At 36.0% G+C, this 15,939-nt stretch overlaps 1 protein-coding gene across 7 annotated transcripts in view; it reads right to left on the bottom strand.

Annotated features, from left to right (window-relative positions):
• ADGRL3 (adhesion G protein-coupled receptor L3) overlaps positions 1-15,939 on the bottom strand; it is a 941,368-nt gene that overhangs the window by 508,766 nt on the left and 416,663 nt on the right. For all 7 annotated transcript variants that reach the window (XM_072620873.1, XM_072620870.1, XM_072620866.1 and 4 more), the window contains one exon: positions 3,737-3,950. In XM_072620873.1, the coding sequence (XP_072476974.1) occupies positions 3,737-3,950 (214 nt within the window). The remainder of the gene's footprint in view (positions 1-3,736; positions 3,951-15,939) is intronic.

The raw sequence follows: 15,939 nt of genomic DNA, 5'->3' as shown, positions 1-15,939 counted from the left end.
TCCAGACTAAAGGGTCAAAAAGAAAAGACTTCATCTCTCAGGTACATACTGCTTGACTTCTGTTACCTGAATATAGTGGCTACTGCTAAAGGGCTGTCACTATTCCCATACATGGGAAAAATTTTCTAGCCAAGGTACTGCATCAAAGGTGGCTGGCATGTTGCTCTGAAGAGACAAAGCCCAGAAGCTATTAGCAAAGGGTAAACACTATTAGAGACTGCATGTCCAACAGCCATCAAGAGAACAGAAGGAAGCAGTAGGGCCGCACTAACATGTTGCCTTGAAATCGAATGAGGTGAATTCTCATTTATTTTCATGTATGCTCCTTGATGCATGTACCATGGCTACTGTATGTGTGATGACTATGAGTACTTCTTCTCCCTACTGAGGGCCTATATATTTATGGGCAAAATAATGATATTTTTTTAATATGCTAATCACTAAATACCCTTGTTTTTGACTAACTGTGTCACTTGGCTGACCAAGGGGAAATATGTGCTTTAGTAAGGACTTTGGAATTATGGTTTTGTTTGAATGAAACCCATAGACCATCCTAAAGCTGAAGTTTCTCAGGTGTGAGAAGGGGTGCCCCTATATTTAAATATGTATAATTTTTCATAGGGATAAGTACAGAGACTGTGATTAAATTGAAATAGGGAATTCCTAGGGGAAGAGTTTGACAATATAGGCCATTCGCTTCTCTGCAACTTAGTCTTAAAAGGTTGCCCAGAGCATTAAGACGTTAAGTGCCAGGGTCACACAACACATATTCCTCAGAGGCAAGAATGAACTTAGGTCTTCTTGGTTTCAAAGTTGACTATCCACTATGCATCCTGCCTTACCATTCATGTATATGGTACTATATGTATATGCCCATCAAGTAGACATTCTTTTTCACTGTTTGCAGCTGGTGGCACAGTGAATAAAGCACTGGACCTGAAGATAGCAAGATGAGTTCTGACGCAGAACACTTATAAGCCATGTGACCCTGGGCCAGTCATTTAACCTTGGTTTGCCTTAGTTTTCTGTAAAATGAGGACAATAACAGCACATATGTTACAGGGTAATTGTAAGGATCAAATGAGGTATTTGTTAAAAAATACTTAGTGCAGTACCTGGCACATATTAGTATTACTTTCCTTTTCAATGATAACTTAAAACAATAAGCCAGAGAAATGCCACAGTGCAATGGAAAGAGCATAGGATTTCAAGTTAGAAATGGCTCTAACACTTGCTATTCTTGTGACCTAAAGTAAATGACTTGACCTTTTCAGTTCTAAGATTCTTCATCTATAAAAAGAAAAAAAAGGAAGAATTTGGATTATATAATCTCTAGAGTTCCTTTCAGATTGATTAGTTAGGATTTGATGCTTCTCAGTGCTTCACAAGGAGATGGGTATATTTCTTAGTATTTTTTGTTGTGATTTATGATAACCATCCTGATTTCATTATATTTAAAAATGTTCATTCCTGAATATAATTAATTTTTAAAGTTTAAAAGAATGGAATGGGAACAATTCCTGTGGTCATATATATTTTTATAAAAAAAAAAGATTTTAGTTGTTGCTTCAAAAGTTAACCATATCATAGAACCTTTAAGCTGTCTTAAAACTCCATTAAGCTCTCATTTTCCTGAACCTTTCCCGGAGAGATTAAAAATTAGGTTCAGTTTAAGTGGTTCTTTGCCTTCCTCAAGGTTTACAGGACCCATATACTATTTCTTCTTCAGTAAAGTCAAATATATTGAATTTGGATATGTGGTGATATAACATCAACATTATTCTATCATCCTCTTAAGAATGGCCAGTTTCATCACAAAATTGCACTCAAAAAGATAGCACCATCCCATTGGAACACCTATGGTACACCTGAAGAATCAATGAACCAGTGAACCAGTATGTAAGGTAAGCCCTGGGGATATAAAGAAGGATTAAAATAGTTCTCACCTTCATAGAGATTATTAAACAGGGAGGCATAAAAGATTTTACTATGCAGATTTCCTGTCTGAGCTCTCATCAAACATTTCTGCAATGGTTCCAGAGAATCCATTATAGTTTTACTTTTCTAACAGGCTTTGGAACAAGGGTTTACATTGGAAGTCACTCAGTATCTCAGCAAGCAAATTAAAGTAATTCCACTGGCAAGCAAAAAAAAAAAAAAAGCTAAAGGACTAACAGATTTAATATTGTTGCCACTTAAAAAAAATACCCATCCTAAGTACCAGTCCGTGTGCAGTACAGATGGCACATATGCATTTCCCTTAACCTCCCACTCTGATGCGCACACATACACACACACACACACATACACCCATGCACATATACACATGGAGGAAAAAAATGAACCACAACAAAAAAAGCCAGGAGGAAAAAAAATGAAGTTATGCTGAATTGCTTAACATAGAAGACAGAGAATAATAAGTATCATTCTGGATGCACATTCCTCATTAGCTAAGCAACCACTGCTGAGCAACCATTACAATATCCAGCCACAAAGGAATGACTACAATTCTTTTAGGACTAAGCTCATAATACCTTGTCACAGTTTCAATTAAGTTAAACGTGGGAGACGGGGAAAAATGAAGAAGAAAATGATGCAAAAGGTACCACCAAAAAATAATATATTATATGAAAAATAAACTTGCAATTTCCCTTTACTCAATAGCATTAATGATGATCTTCAGTTGTCAAATTTTTTAAAAAAAAGGCTGTTTGAGTGGTAGAATTAAGGCAGAAAGGTCATTTCTGCCTAACATCCATTTTACTTTATCACCAAGAATCAGGTCCATTATAATTTCTATGACTAATATTGATTTAAAGTCATTAAAACTATCTACAGAATTGATCTTATTCCTCAGCTACTAATCAAATATTCAATAATTATGAAACATAAAAGACAAAACAGAGTAAAGATCAGGGACAAAGAATTAATATTAGTTAAGACTAAAAGATGAGGAAAGATATGATTCTAATATTCATTTGATACATTATGTTTTAAGGAATACAAAAAATAAGTTCTTGACTGGAGCTTCTATAAAAATAAAAAGATAAGATAAATTAAGTTTGAACTACCTTATATACATTGGCTCAGTTTTAATCAACTGGTATTTACTTTCTATGTTAGGAGTCAGAAACTGTGCATATAGAAAATGAATGCCTTGAGCATGAGTGGATTGGTCTTCTAGAACAAAGTATCTGGACTTGCCAAGTACAATTAAGGAATCATACTGAAGCGAAATGCCTTAAAATAATAATTTTAATTATAAGAATTTAAGATGTTTCTTGGTTAACATCAAATTCTAAGTAGAATAAGAAATCTATAACATGGTGATAAGAAAATATTTTTGAATTGCTTAAATCCACACAAGTACAAATTAATTTAACACATTAGGCAAAAAAGAAACTGCAACACAGAAAGACTATTTAGGCTGAGACTTAATATAAGGTGTATTAATTGCCATAAACAAGTTAGTAATCTTCATCTGAGTTTTCTGTTTTTCTAAGGGTATAGAGGAATTCATCTAAGTAATCAAGGATTTAGATATTCCTATACTCTCAAAAAAATTACAAATTAGATTTTTGAGGATTGGTGGGGGGAAATAAGCAAAATGTATTCTCTTCTTTTTCAACAGCAAAATTCAAAATCATTAGCTATTCTGTATAGTCAGTAAATTACAAGTATGCCCCTAGAATTTTTTTCTTTTAATCCCCCAAGAAAAGAATGTTGAATACCATACCTTTGAGACATAATCTTATAGGCATCTGGTAGATAACACCGGATATTCTCCATCTGAGCAGGATCAGAGTCACAGATTTTATCATCAGTCCTACCATAGTTGGCACTCTCAATCATGATAACATCTGTTCCAGGACATCGAAGTTCTATTGGGTAGCTTTCACAGGATAGTTCCCTCCGGACCACAGCCATTGGAATTGGGGCACGACTGAAAGCTAGGGAAAGAAGAGGGTAAGTCATCTTTAGTATCTAAAAGGACAAAGAAACATAGCTTTTCTTTCTTTTAAAGCATTAAGAAAACCATGCCTGAGAAGTTTTATGTACAGTTTTAACTTTTTGGGAAAGTAGTATCTTAATATGAACTCTTCTTTCATTGAGTTCAAATATATTGGTATTAAAATTATTTATTGAGCTCAAGGTGTTGTTTGGTTTGTTATTGTTATTTTTTGTTATTATTATACACATTGTATATATATATATATTATATACAATTGTTATTGTATATTTCTCATGTTATTGGTGGCCTCTGTGTCTGGGTTGGTCTTTGTCTTCATTAGTCAGGGCCTGATTTATCTCACTGCATAGGGTGGCTCCAAAATGTATGTACTTCTACCTACATGCGACCCTAAAGTCATGGATCAAGCACCCAGGGCTATTGTCATCATTGTTGCTTTCACTCATTCCCCCCACCCATTTCCACCATTATTATTCAAGTGTTCTACAAGGAACTGGAAAAAACCACTAACTGTGCTGAATGGGTACACAACAAACTTATTTTAAATAACCTCAATATGGTCTTCACTGCAGCAAGAAAATCTTTTTTTTTTTTTACTTTTTACTTTTTCCCTAATTAACTTTCTATCCCACTCTCCTTCGTAATTATTTACAAGTTCTCTCCTCAAGCTTCCCCCAACTCCTGCTATCCAACCATTTGAGCTGACTTTGCCTCTTATTTCACTGAGATTAAGACCATTCACCATAAGCTTCCTATTCTCCTCTTCATCTCTTGATATCGTTCCCACTCTAACCTCTTCTTCTACAATCTGTGATAATGATAACTAATATTTTTATAATGCTTTAAGTTTTTCAAAGTCTTTAATAACTGGATAGGCTTCTTTTCAATGCTGATAGACTTACATACATCCTTGATCTCATTACCTCCTGTCTTCTCCAGCAGATTGTCTCCTCAAACGTCTCCTTTCTCTCACCTTTGGTCTTACCCTTTAATAGTTTCTCCCCTCCTTCCTTCAAATATGCTCATGTTTCTTCCAATTTTAAAAAGTCTTCATTAAGCCCATCATCCTTTCAAACTATTTTCCCATATACCACCTTTCTCTCTATCTACCTACAAAGATATATATATGTGTGTGTGTGTGTGTGTGTGTGTGTATGTATGCATACATATGTGTGTGTTTGTGCCTATATATATACATACACACACTCATATATATGCACACACAAGACAAATCAAACTGGTTCCTGAATATACCACCTATCTCTCCATCTACTTGTGTGTGTATATATGTATGCGTATATATATATATATACGCATACATATATGTGTGTATGTGTGTATATATATATACGCATACATATATGTGTGTATGTGTGTGTGTATGTATCAGACCCGTTGAATTAACTGCGATAAATACAACTAAGACTAGAGTGCAAGGGAGAGAGGGAGGCAAAAATACAAATTTGCATAATATTGCAAAATACACAAAATTATATGTATACATGCTTCCTTTGTTGTTGCTATGATCTTATTAAAGGTTACTTAGGTAGTCCCACCAATATTTCAAACTGCAACCATTCCAATCCATTTTACAATCCATTCTGTGATTTCTATCTGTACTATCTCATAAATCTGCTATAGGAGGTCCATCTAACATGCTTTAGAACTTCCTTAGGAACGCTTAAAACTACACAAACACTAATCTGGATAAAGGAAAAAGGGTTATCCTTCGCTCTCCAGACACAACTGCTCTTTCATATTCCACAACAGTCATGCATTTCAATGATGATGACTCCAGGCATTGTGCAAAACACTTTACAAATGTTCTCTCACTTGATAATCACAACTACTCTAGAAGAAGTTATCATCTCCATTTTACAGATAAGGAAACTGAGAAAAGAGAAGCAAGCAATCTGCCCAGCATCACACAGTTAATAAGTGTCTGAGGCTAGATTTGAACTCAATTCTTTCTGACTCCAAGCTCAGTACTCTGTACATGGGGCCACCCAGATTCCTCTTAATGGCACCCTTCCACCATTTTTCTGGACATAAAGTGCTCATCTACAAAATGTTCCATCCAGCTCACATTCACATTTGCTCTTTGAATGATAGTCAACTTCAATTCTTTGAAGATTGTGGTCATCCAGAACTTGCAGTTATACAGTATTACCCAAATATTATTGGCATTTAAAATGAGCCTTTGTCCCAGGCAGAAGATTGAGCTCTTTAAAAGAATGGTTCAATTTCAGAAAAGCAATCCAGTCTACTTTCCTTCTGTTTAATTCTGGGCCCTCTTATCCCACTGTAGACTGATACACTCTATTCAAAGTGTACTGATGGATCATCTCAATGGGATGTCCATTTAAATGCATATCACTGACTGAACAGTAGGTTAAACATGTGACATAAATTATGGGTTTTGTTGTTGTTATTGCTGGTTTCCAAAAATTTTTATTTATTTATTTGTTTGTTTGTTTACCTAAAAGGAGACAAGCAGTTCCTAGGATCTGATTGAGTTTTGCTTCCCTGATGCAGTCTTTTGGTCACCTCAAGGTATAAAAAGTTCCTTTCACCTAGAGTCTGAGTCTCTCCAATCTGGTAGATTTCTGAAGATCTCTTGAACCATCCTGTCCTTCACCATACCTTGACTGATGTGAAATGGGTTTCAGTATGGAAATGATGGGGACTTTGTACAGAGAAGCTAAGGACCACTCTGTCCTCGTTGCATACCCTTGCTGTGTAAGGGCAATTTAAATTCCCTTTCATAATTCTTCAATGATTTGCAAATGGGTCATTTTGTCTTAACATTAAACCTGAACTAAGAGAATATTGGTATTAGAATAGAATCCAACACCTTCATTACTAAATTTTTTGGAAAAGTCTTTAATCAATGTCTCTACTTCCTCACCATTAATTCAATACAACTATGGACAAACATTTGACAAATAGTACTGTATGCTGAGCACTGTACTAGACAAATGGGAAGGAAATAAACTTTAAGACAGGGTCCCTGCCCTATTGGAGCTCATATCTACTACAGTTTCTATACAATACCTTGGAATATAGCTTTTGTCTCCTCTCCTACTTAAAACTATTCTCTTCAGCGTCATCAATAATCATCTAGTAAGAGCCCAAACTGAATTAATTGCCCTTTGTAGACTGAATTTTCCTTGACTCCACTGAAGCATGTGACACTGGATACTTTCTGCCTCTTTTTAATTCTCCACACACTCAAGTGTTCTTTCTACATCTCCAATTATGACTTTGGTCACCAACTCTTCTTCCTGACCCCTTTGGGTGAGTGTTGCTTAATGCTGGCTGCTTGTCAAACCTTGAAAATAATTATCAACCAGCAGTAAGATACCATTAGCTCTTTGGTATGGGAGAGAAATAATGATTCCCTTACATTCAGCTCCACCCAGAATAAGAATTCTCAAGAAAATGGGTCTTACCCACTTGGCGAGATTAAGGAGGCAATTTCTGTTGTTAAGAGGGTTCTTCTCCCTTTTTTTAATACTGACTTTTCCTTTGAAAATGGAATAAACATTATACTTGGACTCCATAAGTGTAAAAAAAATTTAGAAAATATGAATATGTTGTAGCTTCAAGTCTTAAATAGGGAGTGATACACATACTCAAGCAGACAAGAAGAAATAAAGTTTACTTAAAGTTTTATGAGATCCTGTTGTTTACTTCCATCTCTTCTCCTGAATTCCAGAGCAACAGAGAGTGAGACTACTGTCCTCTTCTGTATATATGTGCACATGGGAATATAAGATTAATGGAAAGGAGTCATTATGCAGGGCGGTGGTGGTGGTGGTAGTGGTTAGGGAATCCCCACTATTGGTCTAGAGGTAGTCATAAGCATTGTTCTTCACTTTCCTTTATGCCCTTCCTGGCAGGCAAAGGAACAACCAATAGTGTCTATCTGTTAAATGTAAATCTCTGTTGGCCACAAATCTGCATTGTCTCATATTAAGGCAAGCTGAAAAAGATCCAGAAGAGTTAATAAGCCCCATTCCATTTAAAAGGGGTGTGTGTGTGTGTGCGTGTGTGTGTATGTGTGTGTGTTATACCTTTACCATTTCTTAAGACGTACTAACAATTTATAGAATTCACTTTGATGTTTTTATCTATGTTAGTCCTCAATAGGCTCCAGCATGTCACAAGTACTGTTTTCTATTGCTAGAAAGATCCTGAGATGAAGATAACATTAATATTTAACTCAGTTGGTAAACAGAAACCTAAGATGTGATTGTAGCATATCTGATAAAGAATCAGGAACAGAATAGTAGTTTATCCGGAATTGTTCACAGGAAAGCTTTATTCCTGACCCCACTTAATTCTCTTGATACACTCCTGACCTTGGTGATCTCATTTATTTTTTACAAAACCATCTCCTCTTCCCAGAATACTCCAAAATCTCTTTCTCTCTCTCTAATCCTAGCATCTCACTGAGTGCCATAAATGCACCCCTCACAGATCTCAGATGTTCATTCAAAATATCTTGGCTACCTCTAGCTCAACATTTCACAACCCGGCTTTTTCATCCTCGTTAAAGCTATTTTCCCTTCTGACATCATTATGTCTTTCAGGGGCAACACATTTCAAGACATCTTCCTTGTTTCAAATCTTTGCATGTTTCTCCTTCCCTCACAACTTAAGCCAAATTAGTTACCAAGTTATAACCTTATGATGGCATCTATATACACAACTATGTTGATCTCTTCTAAAGAATTACCCAGTCAGTTCTTTCAAAATACAAATTAATTCAGCAAGAGCAAACAAACCAAAAGAAAAAAAAAACAAATTCAGCTGTCAAAACACTTGCTTTATTTAATGAACATTGTGTTCAAGTAATGTACTGGGTCAATGAAGTCCAATCAGTTGTTTGTATAGATGAAGCTTTAATGGCAGGGGGACATGATTTTCAAAACTGTGATTTACACAAAGAAACCATATAATTGCAAGCTCAACTAGAAATAGAGATACACTAATCTGGGATAGTCTTGAAACTGATGGTAGAGAGGAAAAGAAAAGCTTGGTCTTATTCTAACATGCCAAGATTTGGGGAGAGCATAATTCTAAGGGTTTTCCTAAGGTAAGATAACATGGATGAAAAACTTCATGGGCATTCAGCCAGGAGGAATGGGAACATCTTAAAGATTTTCTGTTATGATAAAGAGGAAAGGGGGTAGTGGTCTGAGGAGACTGATTTCGATACACAGGGATTTCATTGTCCAGGTGTATCACCAAGTACCCCGACATACACAGGAGGGTCTGTTGTACAGGTCCTTAGATCTGCTTTTCTAAAAAGGAAAGGCAACTTCTAAGGGGTCAATAATCACTTTAATCAAACACATAGATCATTAACAGTTCAAGGGAAAAAAGCACCCTGAACTTCAGAGGAAATACAGAGAAATAAAAATTAACAGACAGGCTTCCAACTGTCTGACCATAAGCAATACATACATCACTGATCAATAGACAGATCTAACTGTCTGACCATTACTTACATACATAGTTAACAGAGAGGGAAGCACCAACATCCGGGTTTTCAAAGCTGAGGGGCTCCTTAGAGGCTACCGAGAGTCTCATCTGACCAAACAAACACTTCCAATGAATAAGCCCCAAAGTAAAACCTCACCTCAGAGTATGTATACACCTCTCAGAGCAGGAGGGCAGGACCCTCTGACCCAGTTCCTCAATAGAAATTAACAAAAGGTACTGAGACCTACTAATGGATGAGAAAGACTCTTCTCCCTACCATCATCACTAACCTTAAATTATCATTACACTAGAGTAGAATTTTTTTTTTTTACCATTAGGAGTAGAAGAAAGCATGAATAATATGACTGGTAGATAAAATAGTGTTGGTATAGCCAAGTAACTAATTTTATCAATAAGCAAACTCAAAAAGAGCTAAATCCGGTGATGTGAGCTAAGTGCAAGAAGAGTTACTTTGTCCTTGTTTGATTTTTAGCTATATTCAGGGAAAAGAGATAAATGAAAAAAAGAAATAGAATATCTAAATGGAATGCACCAAATCCCAGAAAAAAGCTATATGCTACTGTACTGAAATACATAAAGATGAGATTGGTAAACCATCATCATTAATCGTTGAAAAATCATGAGAAATGGGAGAGGTACCACAGAGAGTTAAATTTTGGGATTAAGAAAAAAAGATAGAGAACTAGAATCTGCAGACTAAAGGTAAATGAGCTTTACCTCAATATCTGGAAAAATTCTATAACGTATCATTAAAAGGATGGATAATGAACATCTAGAAAATAAAGCAGAGGTGGAGCCAAGATGGCAGACTAATAATAAGAAATTCTAGTGAACTCCCCACCCCAGTACCAACCAACTTTTCCAAACAATTCTAGCAAATGCATCAAACTGAATCCTGATGGGAAAATCTAAGGAAAAAAGGTCATAATGTGTCATTATTTTCAGTGCAGGTTAGCATATACAAAAAGAGAGATATATGAAGATGGAGTCTGGCCAGCAGTACACTGACAGGGGAACACTCCAGTTCCCACGCTGTAGACTGGGATAACAGGAAACCCCAGAGGCACAGGGTGCACAAACAGATCAATACTGGCATTAGTGTCACTTGACAGCTTTGTTGCCCACTAACAATTCTGGATCGTAGTTCCTCAGAAGAATGAAGAAGGGACTTGTTCCTAGGGATGGCAGTCCAACGTTGCTGACACTGGGGTATGGTGTACCAAGAAAGGAGGAAGTTCAGAAGCAAAAAGCAGTGGCATGTTGCTCAGACCCTATGGACATAGCATAATCTCAGTTCCAGTTTCTAGTCCAATCCAAAGCCTACAGAGGAACGAAGAGGACAGAAATTCCAGACCAAACAGGAGCGTAAGCTCCTGTTTTTGTTGCTTTCAATGCATAGTTTCCCGATTGGCTAACAGCAGTTCAGTCAAACAGCAATCAAATATTACTCAGGCAATAACCCAGGTCAGGAACTTGCAAACCAGGGAGGCAAGGAACAGATTTTATCTGGACCAAAGTATTCTGAGAGTTCAGAAAGCTTACAGGTCTCCAGCCTGAACTATCTCTGAAACCCTGGAACAACACATCACTTAATGTTCCACTAGTGATCAGCATGGCAGCTGTAACTTTTCTATTTCCAATCTGGTCTGGTAATCCCTTTTTTAGGGCAGTCTCATGGCTTCCCACACTGGTGCCAGATTTAAAGCACATACCCAATTGGCTTGGCTCACAATAGCTCAGAATTTTCTCCTTCTCTCTAGCCCCTCACTGACTCATTGAGAAGGCAAGAAATACACTATCCATTCTACATATATGTCCATATATAGTCATATTATTTTTTAAATCTTATCTTTTCAAATAATAAGAATTTATTTTCTCTCCTCACTTTCTTCTCTCATTAAAAAGAAAGAAACCATTGTATAGACTGAAGAAAAAATTTCTCACTAAAACCATGTACAAAAACATAGGTTTCATCTTGAATCCAACATCGCTCTGTCAGGAGGTGGGTGGTAAGCTTTATCATTAACCCTATTATTCTCTGCCCTTCTTCAAGTATTTCTAAAACTACATCTCTATTCTATCCCCACCCCTCCTAGCCCAAATCAAAATGATTATTCCTTCAATCATATCACCATAGGATTAATCCTTGGTCTATTTCCTGGATCTAGCTAAACTGGAGAATCATTGCACATTTTCAAATGAATCTGTTTTTGGAATTTTAAGAGATATAGGAGACACATTTTAAACTTGAAACCTTTCTTTCAATCATCTAATTCACAAATTACTCTATCTAAAACTGAGATTAGTTCTCAGAGAAGGTAAACAGAAAGAGACATTTTATGTAACTTAACCCTGTGCAATGGAGAATCTATCTTCCTCATTGGTTAGAGGTTTTAACCAGGATGAGGGGGCAGCTAGGTAGTACAGTGGATAGAGCACCAGTGCAGGAGTCAGGAGGACCTGAGTTCAAATCTCACCTCAGACGCTTGACACTCACTAGCTGTGTGACTTTGGGCAAGTCACTTAACCCCAATTGCCTCATCCTGGGTCATCTCCTGACATCCTGATGAACATCTGGTCACTGGATTCAGATGGCTCTAGAGGAGAAGTGAGGCTGGTGACCTGCAGAGACCTCCCTCACTCAAAACAAGGTCAAGTGCAAGTCATGTCATCATTTCTCTGATGGCATGGTCTTTTTAGGCAATGAAGGGTGAACACACAAAGTAACCAGAATGAGAAAGAATAGAAGGAGAGGACTGGGCAGCAATTGGTAGTATGTGGCATTGATAAGGGGAAAAGGACTAGGTAGGTGTCTTAATGGGAATCTTTGGGTACCCTCTTCTTGCAACAGTAATCCCTGTTGAAGAAAAAGAGTTTAACCTTCCACTTCTCCACCCCTCCCCTAATCCACCATCTTTCTACTTGAAACAAACATAGACTATGATCCCAATAACCCAGCCTCTCAATAAATTGCCAGCCTTGTCAGATTCACATATAGACCTAAATGTTTATTCAAAACAAATTGCAGTGTTCACGTAATTTGAAAGAACAATAGTTAATCAAATGTCAAATTACCTCTAACAACCTAGATATAATAATAAAAATAGAAATAGAAATAACATTAACATAGTGCTTTAAGTTTGCAAAGCTCTTTATTTTCATATAATAATGATAATGACTGACATTCATATAGGTGCTTTAAAATTTGCAAAGAGGCAGTATGCTAAAATGGATAGAGAGCTTTCCTCAGATTCTGAACATCGTTAGTTCAGCTCTTGCCTAGGAAGTGTATTGCCTGCATAAACCTGGAAAAGCTATTTCTCAGCATCCCAGACAACGTATATATGTATGCATCATGCATGCATATGTGTATGTACATAGTTGTATATATGTTCATGCAATATACATACCTACAATATATTTGTGCCGACATAGGTATATAAGTATATATACATATATATTCATGTGTACACATGCATACACATGTGCATGTATACAAATATGTATATATTTATGTATCTATATATACATATATATGTAAATGTGTAGATAGGTATGTACACACAAAATGATTTACAAGCACTATTTTATTTTACTTTCACAACAAATTTTACAGATGAGAAAACAGGGTCCAGAGTGGTTAACTGACTTCCCATGGTTACAATGTCAGAAGTATGATCTGAACTAGATTTTACTACCTCTAAGTCTAGCACCCCGTCCATTATTATCACCTTATTTTTTTCTATTAAGTAAAACTATGAACTACTCAGAAGAGGGCTGCCTTATTCATCCTTACATTCCTAGTTCTAGGCGATGTCATGGGTAAGAGTCTAGGACTTTGAGGCAGGAAATCTGAGTTCAAATCCCTCCTCAGGCACTTTCTGGCTGTGTACCTGGGAACATCATTTACTCTCTGTGTAAAACAAGGGTAATAATAGCACCTACATCAAATGAAATTAGATAGTTCAGCAAACTTGAAAACACTATATAAGCGCTGGCTAATACTCTTATTCTGAGCAAAGGGCTTTTTGCCATTTAAAAGCTGCCTAATAACTTTTAGTTAAATTAAATGACATATTCAAGCTTTCAAAACTTTGCCTTGATAACTTTGAAGGTCAAAAAAGAAAGAAGCTAATAGTATTAAATATTTTTCTGTTCTTGATCAAAGCTATATACCTCTGGACAAATATAATACTGTTTATAAATTTTCACAATCACTGAATGACAAATATCCCTGAAAAGCACTGAATTCTTTCTTTCAGGCAGTAAGAATAGGTACTGTGAAAATGCATTTGTATACCACTACATTTTTTATGTGTAATTATACGTGTTACTACTGAGCTTTTAAAAAATTTGCTCTGAAAATCTAGTCCAAATTATTTGGCAGAGAAAATTACACTGGAAACCTAAATGGAAATATCAACCCATACTTACTTTCTTTAAAAGTACATCTGCTACCAGTAAGCTTCTAACTACAATGAATTTCAACAACTCTGTATCAACAAAGAATACATATAATTTAAAGGCTATTTTAGCATTTGACTAAGTGTAACAGTGACAATTACAAACTCATGCCCTGTAGGCATAACAAAAGCAGCTCTGTTCTAAGGTCAATGGGAGAATAAGAAAATAAAAACATGAGATTTGGATGGCTTAATTTAAAACTCCTAAAATTACAGTGGGGAGGAGGAGGCACTGTTTTTAATGATTACAGCATTTTCTGTCACTATCCATTATCAAGTCATACTCAGTTATCTCTCTCCTATACAGTTTCTACATTGAGGGGAATATATTTTTTATAAGATTCATTTCGTTCTAGTATTTCAGGGGAAATTATCCATAGGCCAAATGACAATAAATCATGAAATGAAATATGAAATAAAATGAAACAAAAATTCAGCAAATACTTTAAATTGCTTCAAAATGGATTAAACTATTTATTCTAAATTCTCTGGCTTTTACTGATATTATATAGAAATTGCCAGCATTGTATATTTTGATTGTTCCGTGAACACCTCTAGAACTATGAGTTCCTTCACATTCCTAAGCTTTCCTTTAAATCTCCATCAATCCAAAGTTCCACTCTGAATTCTCTGTTTTTAACAGCCACTCAGTTTGAAGAAAATGAATTCAAAATTCTGAAATTTTAACTCATTTGTTCTGTGTGAGGCTCTTCTGCTGCCAAAAAATCTCTTATTTTTTTAAATGTGAAGAACCTAGGGAAGTACCCATTTCTCTCATGAAAATAGTATTCTCACTAATACCTTCAAGACACCTTCAAATTAAAGTATGAAACAAAAATAAAGAAGAAAGTCAAATCCCCAAATTCTTAACAGTAATGAGGGGATTGTGATAGTAAGGAAGGCTAAACATTTATTGAAATACTCAAAAGATTAAGTAAAAACCAAATTAAACCAGGCCTCATTACTCTGCTAGGGAAGTGTTTGTACAGTAATACAGGGCAGAATTGTATCTTCTTAGCTTAAATAGACAATGGATTATTTCTATGCCTAATGCATAACACCAATCCATACAGTACATGCCTAATATATGCATATTTATTGCAGTCAGCAAGTTTTTCTTGAGTGGCTTCCTTATGCCAAGTACTACAAGAGGTACTAGATAATGAAGAAGGAGATGCAGGAACGTGTTAAAGACACAATTCTGTCTTTAAAGGGGCTTATAATATATTTGGAGAGAGAAGATACATACTCAAGAAAATTATATAAGGTTTATTTGATCATATGAAAACTGAGTAGTAAAAAGTCATAGATGTGGGAAAGAAAGTACTTGACATGGGCTGGATATTGAAGGAAGGATTCATAAAGGAAGTGGAACTGAGGTGGCGCCATTTTTTAATTGTTGGAGATAAAGGAGGAGGACATTTCAAGCTGAAAGAACATTAGCAAAGATGCCTTTGAGGGAAAATGAGTAAAAACGTGGTTCAAATTCAAGTACAGAGTGGGATATAAATTTATATAAGTAGAGTGGTACAGACCATGGAAGGACAAGAAAACCAGTATCAAGAGATTAGAAGTCATTTTAACGGGTTGTTTGAAGATGGTGAACTTCCCAAGCAGGGACAATGTCCCAGGGTTATTCTCTAGGAAATGACACCAGATATTCAAACTAGGATCAATGAGGAGAAAGTACAAAGTGGCAAATTTAGATGTGATGCATGGAAAGATTTTCTAGCATGTGTGTAATAAACTTCCCCTTACTGGAGATCTTCTAGCAAAGACTGGAAAACCACTTGGAGGGTGGTTCTTTACCTGGCATGGCCTGCATTTGATGGCCACTTATGTGTCTTGGATTCTTTGAAGCAGTATATCAGAAAAGGAAGGAAATGAAGGTCGGAAGAGTATAGGAGATGAGGCTGAAATAATCCAAATAATGACAGCTTGAATCAGAATCGGAAGATATAAAAGAAAAAAGTACTTATTTATAATATCCCTTCA

Source organism: Notamacropus eugenii, chromosome 6 (assembly GCF_028372415.1).
Source record: "Notamacropus eugenii isolate mMacEug1 chromosome 6, mMacEug1.pri_v2, whole genome shotgun sequence".
In the NCBI taxonomy this organism is placed as follows: domain Eukaryota; kingdom Metazoa; phylum Chordata; class Mammalia; order Diprotodontia; family Macropodidae; genus Notamacropus; species Notamacropus eugenii.
The sequence above is the reverse complement of the archived record's forward strand: the minus strand, read 5'-3'. Positions and strand labels throughout refer to the sequence as shown.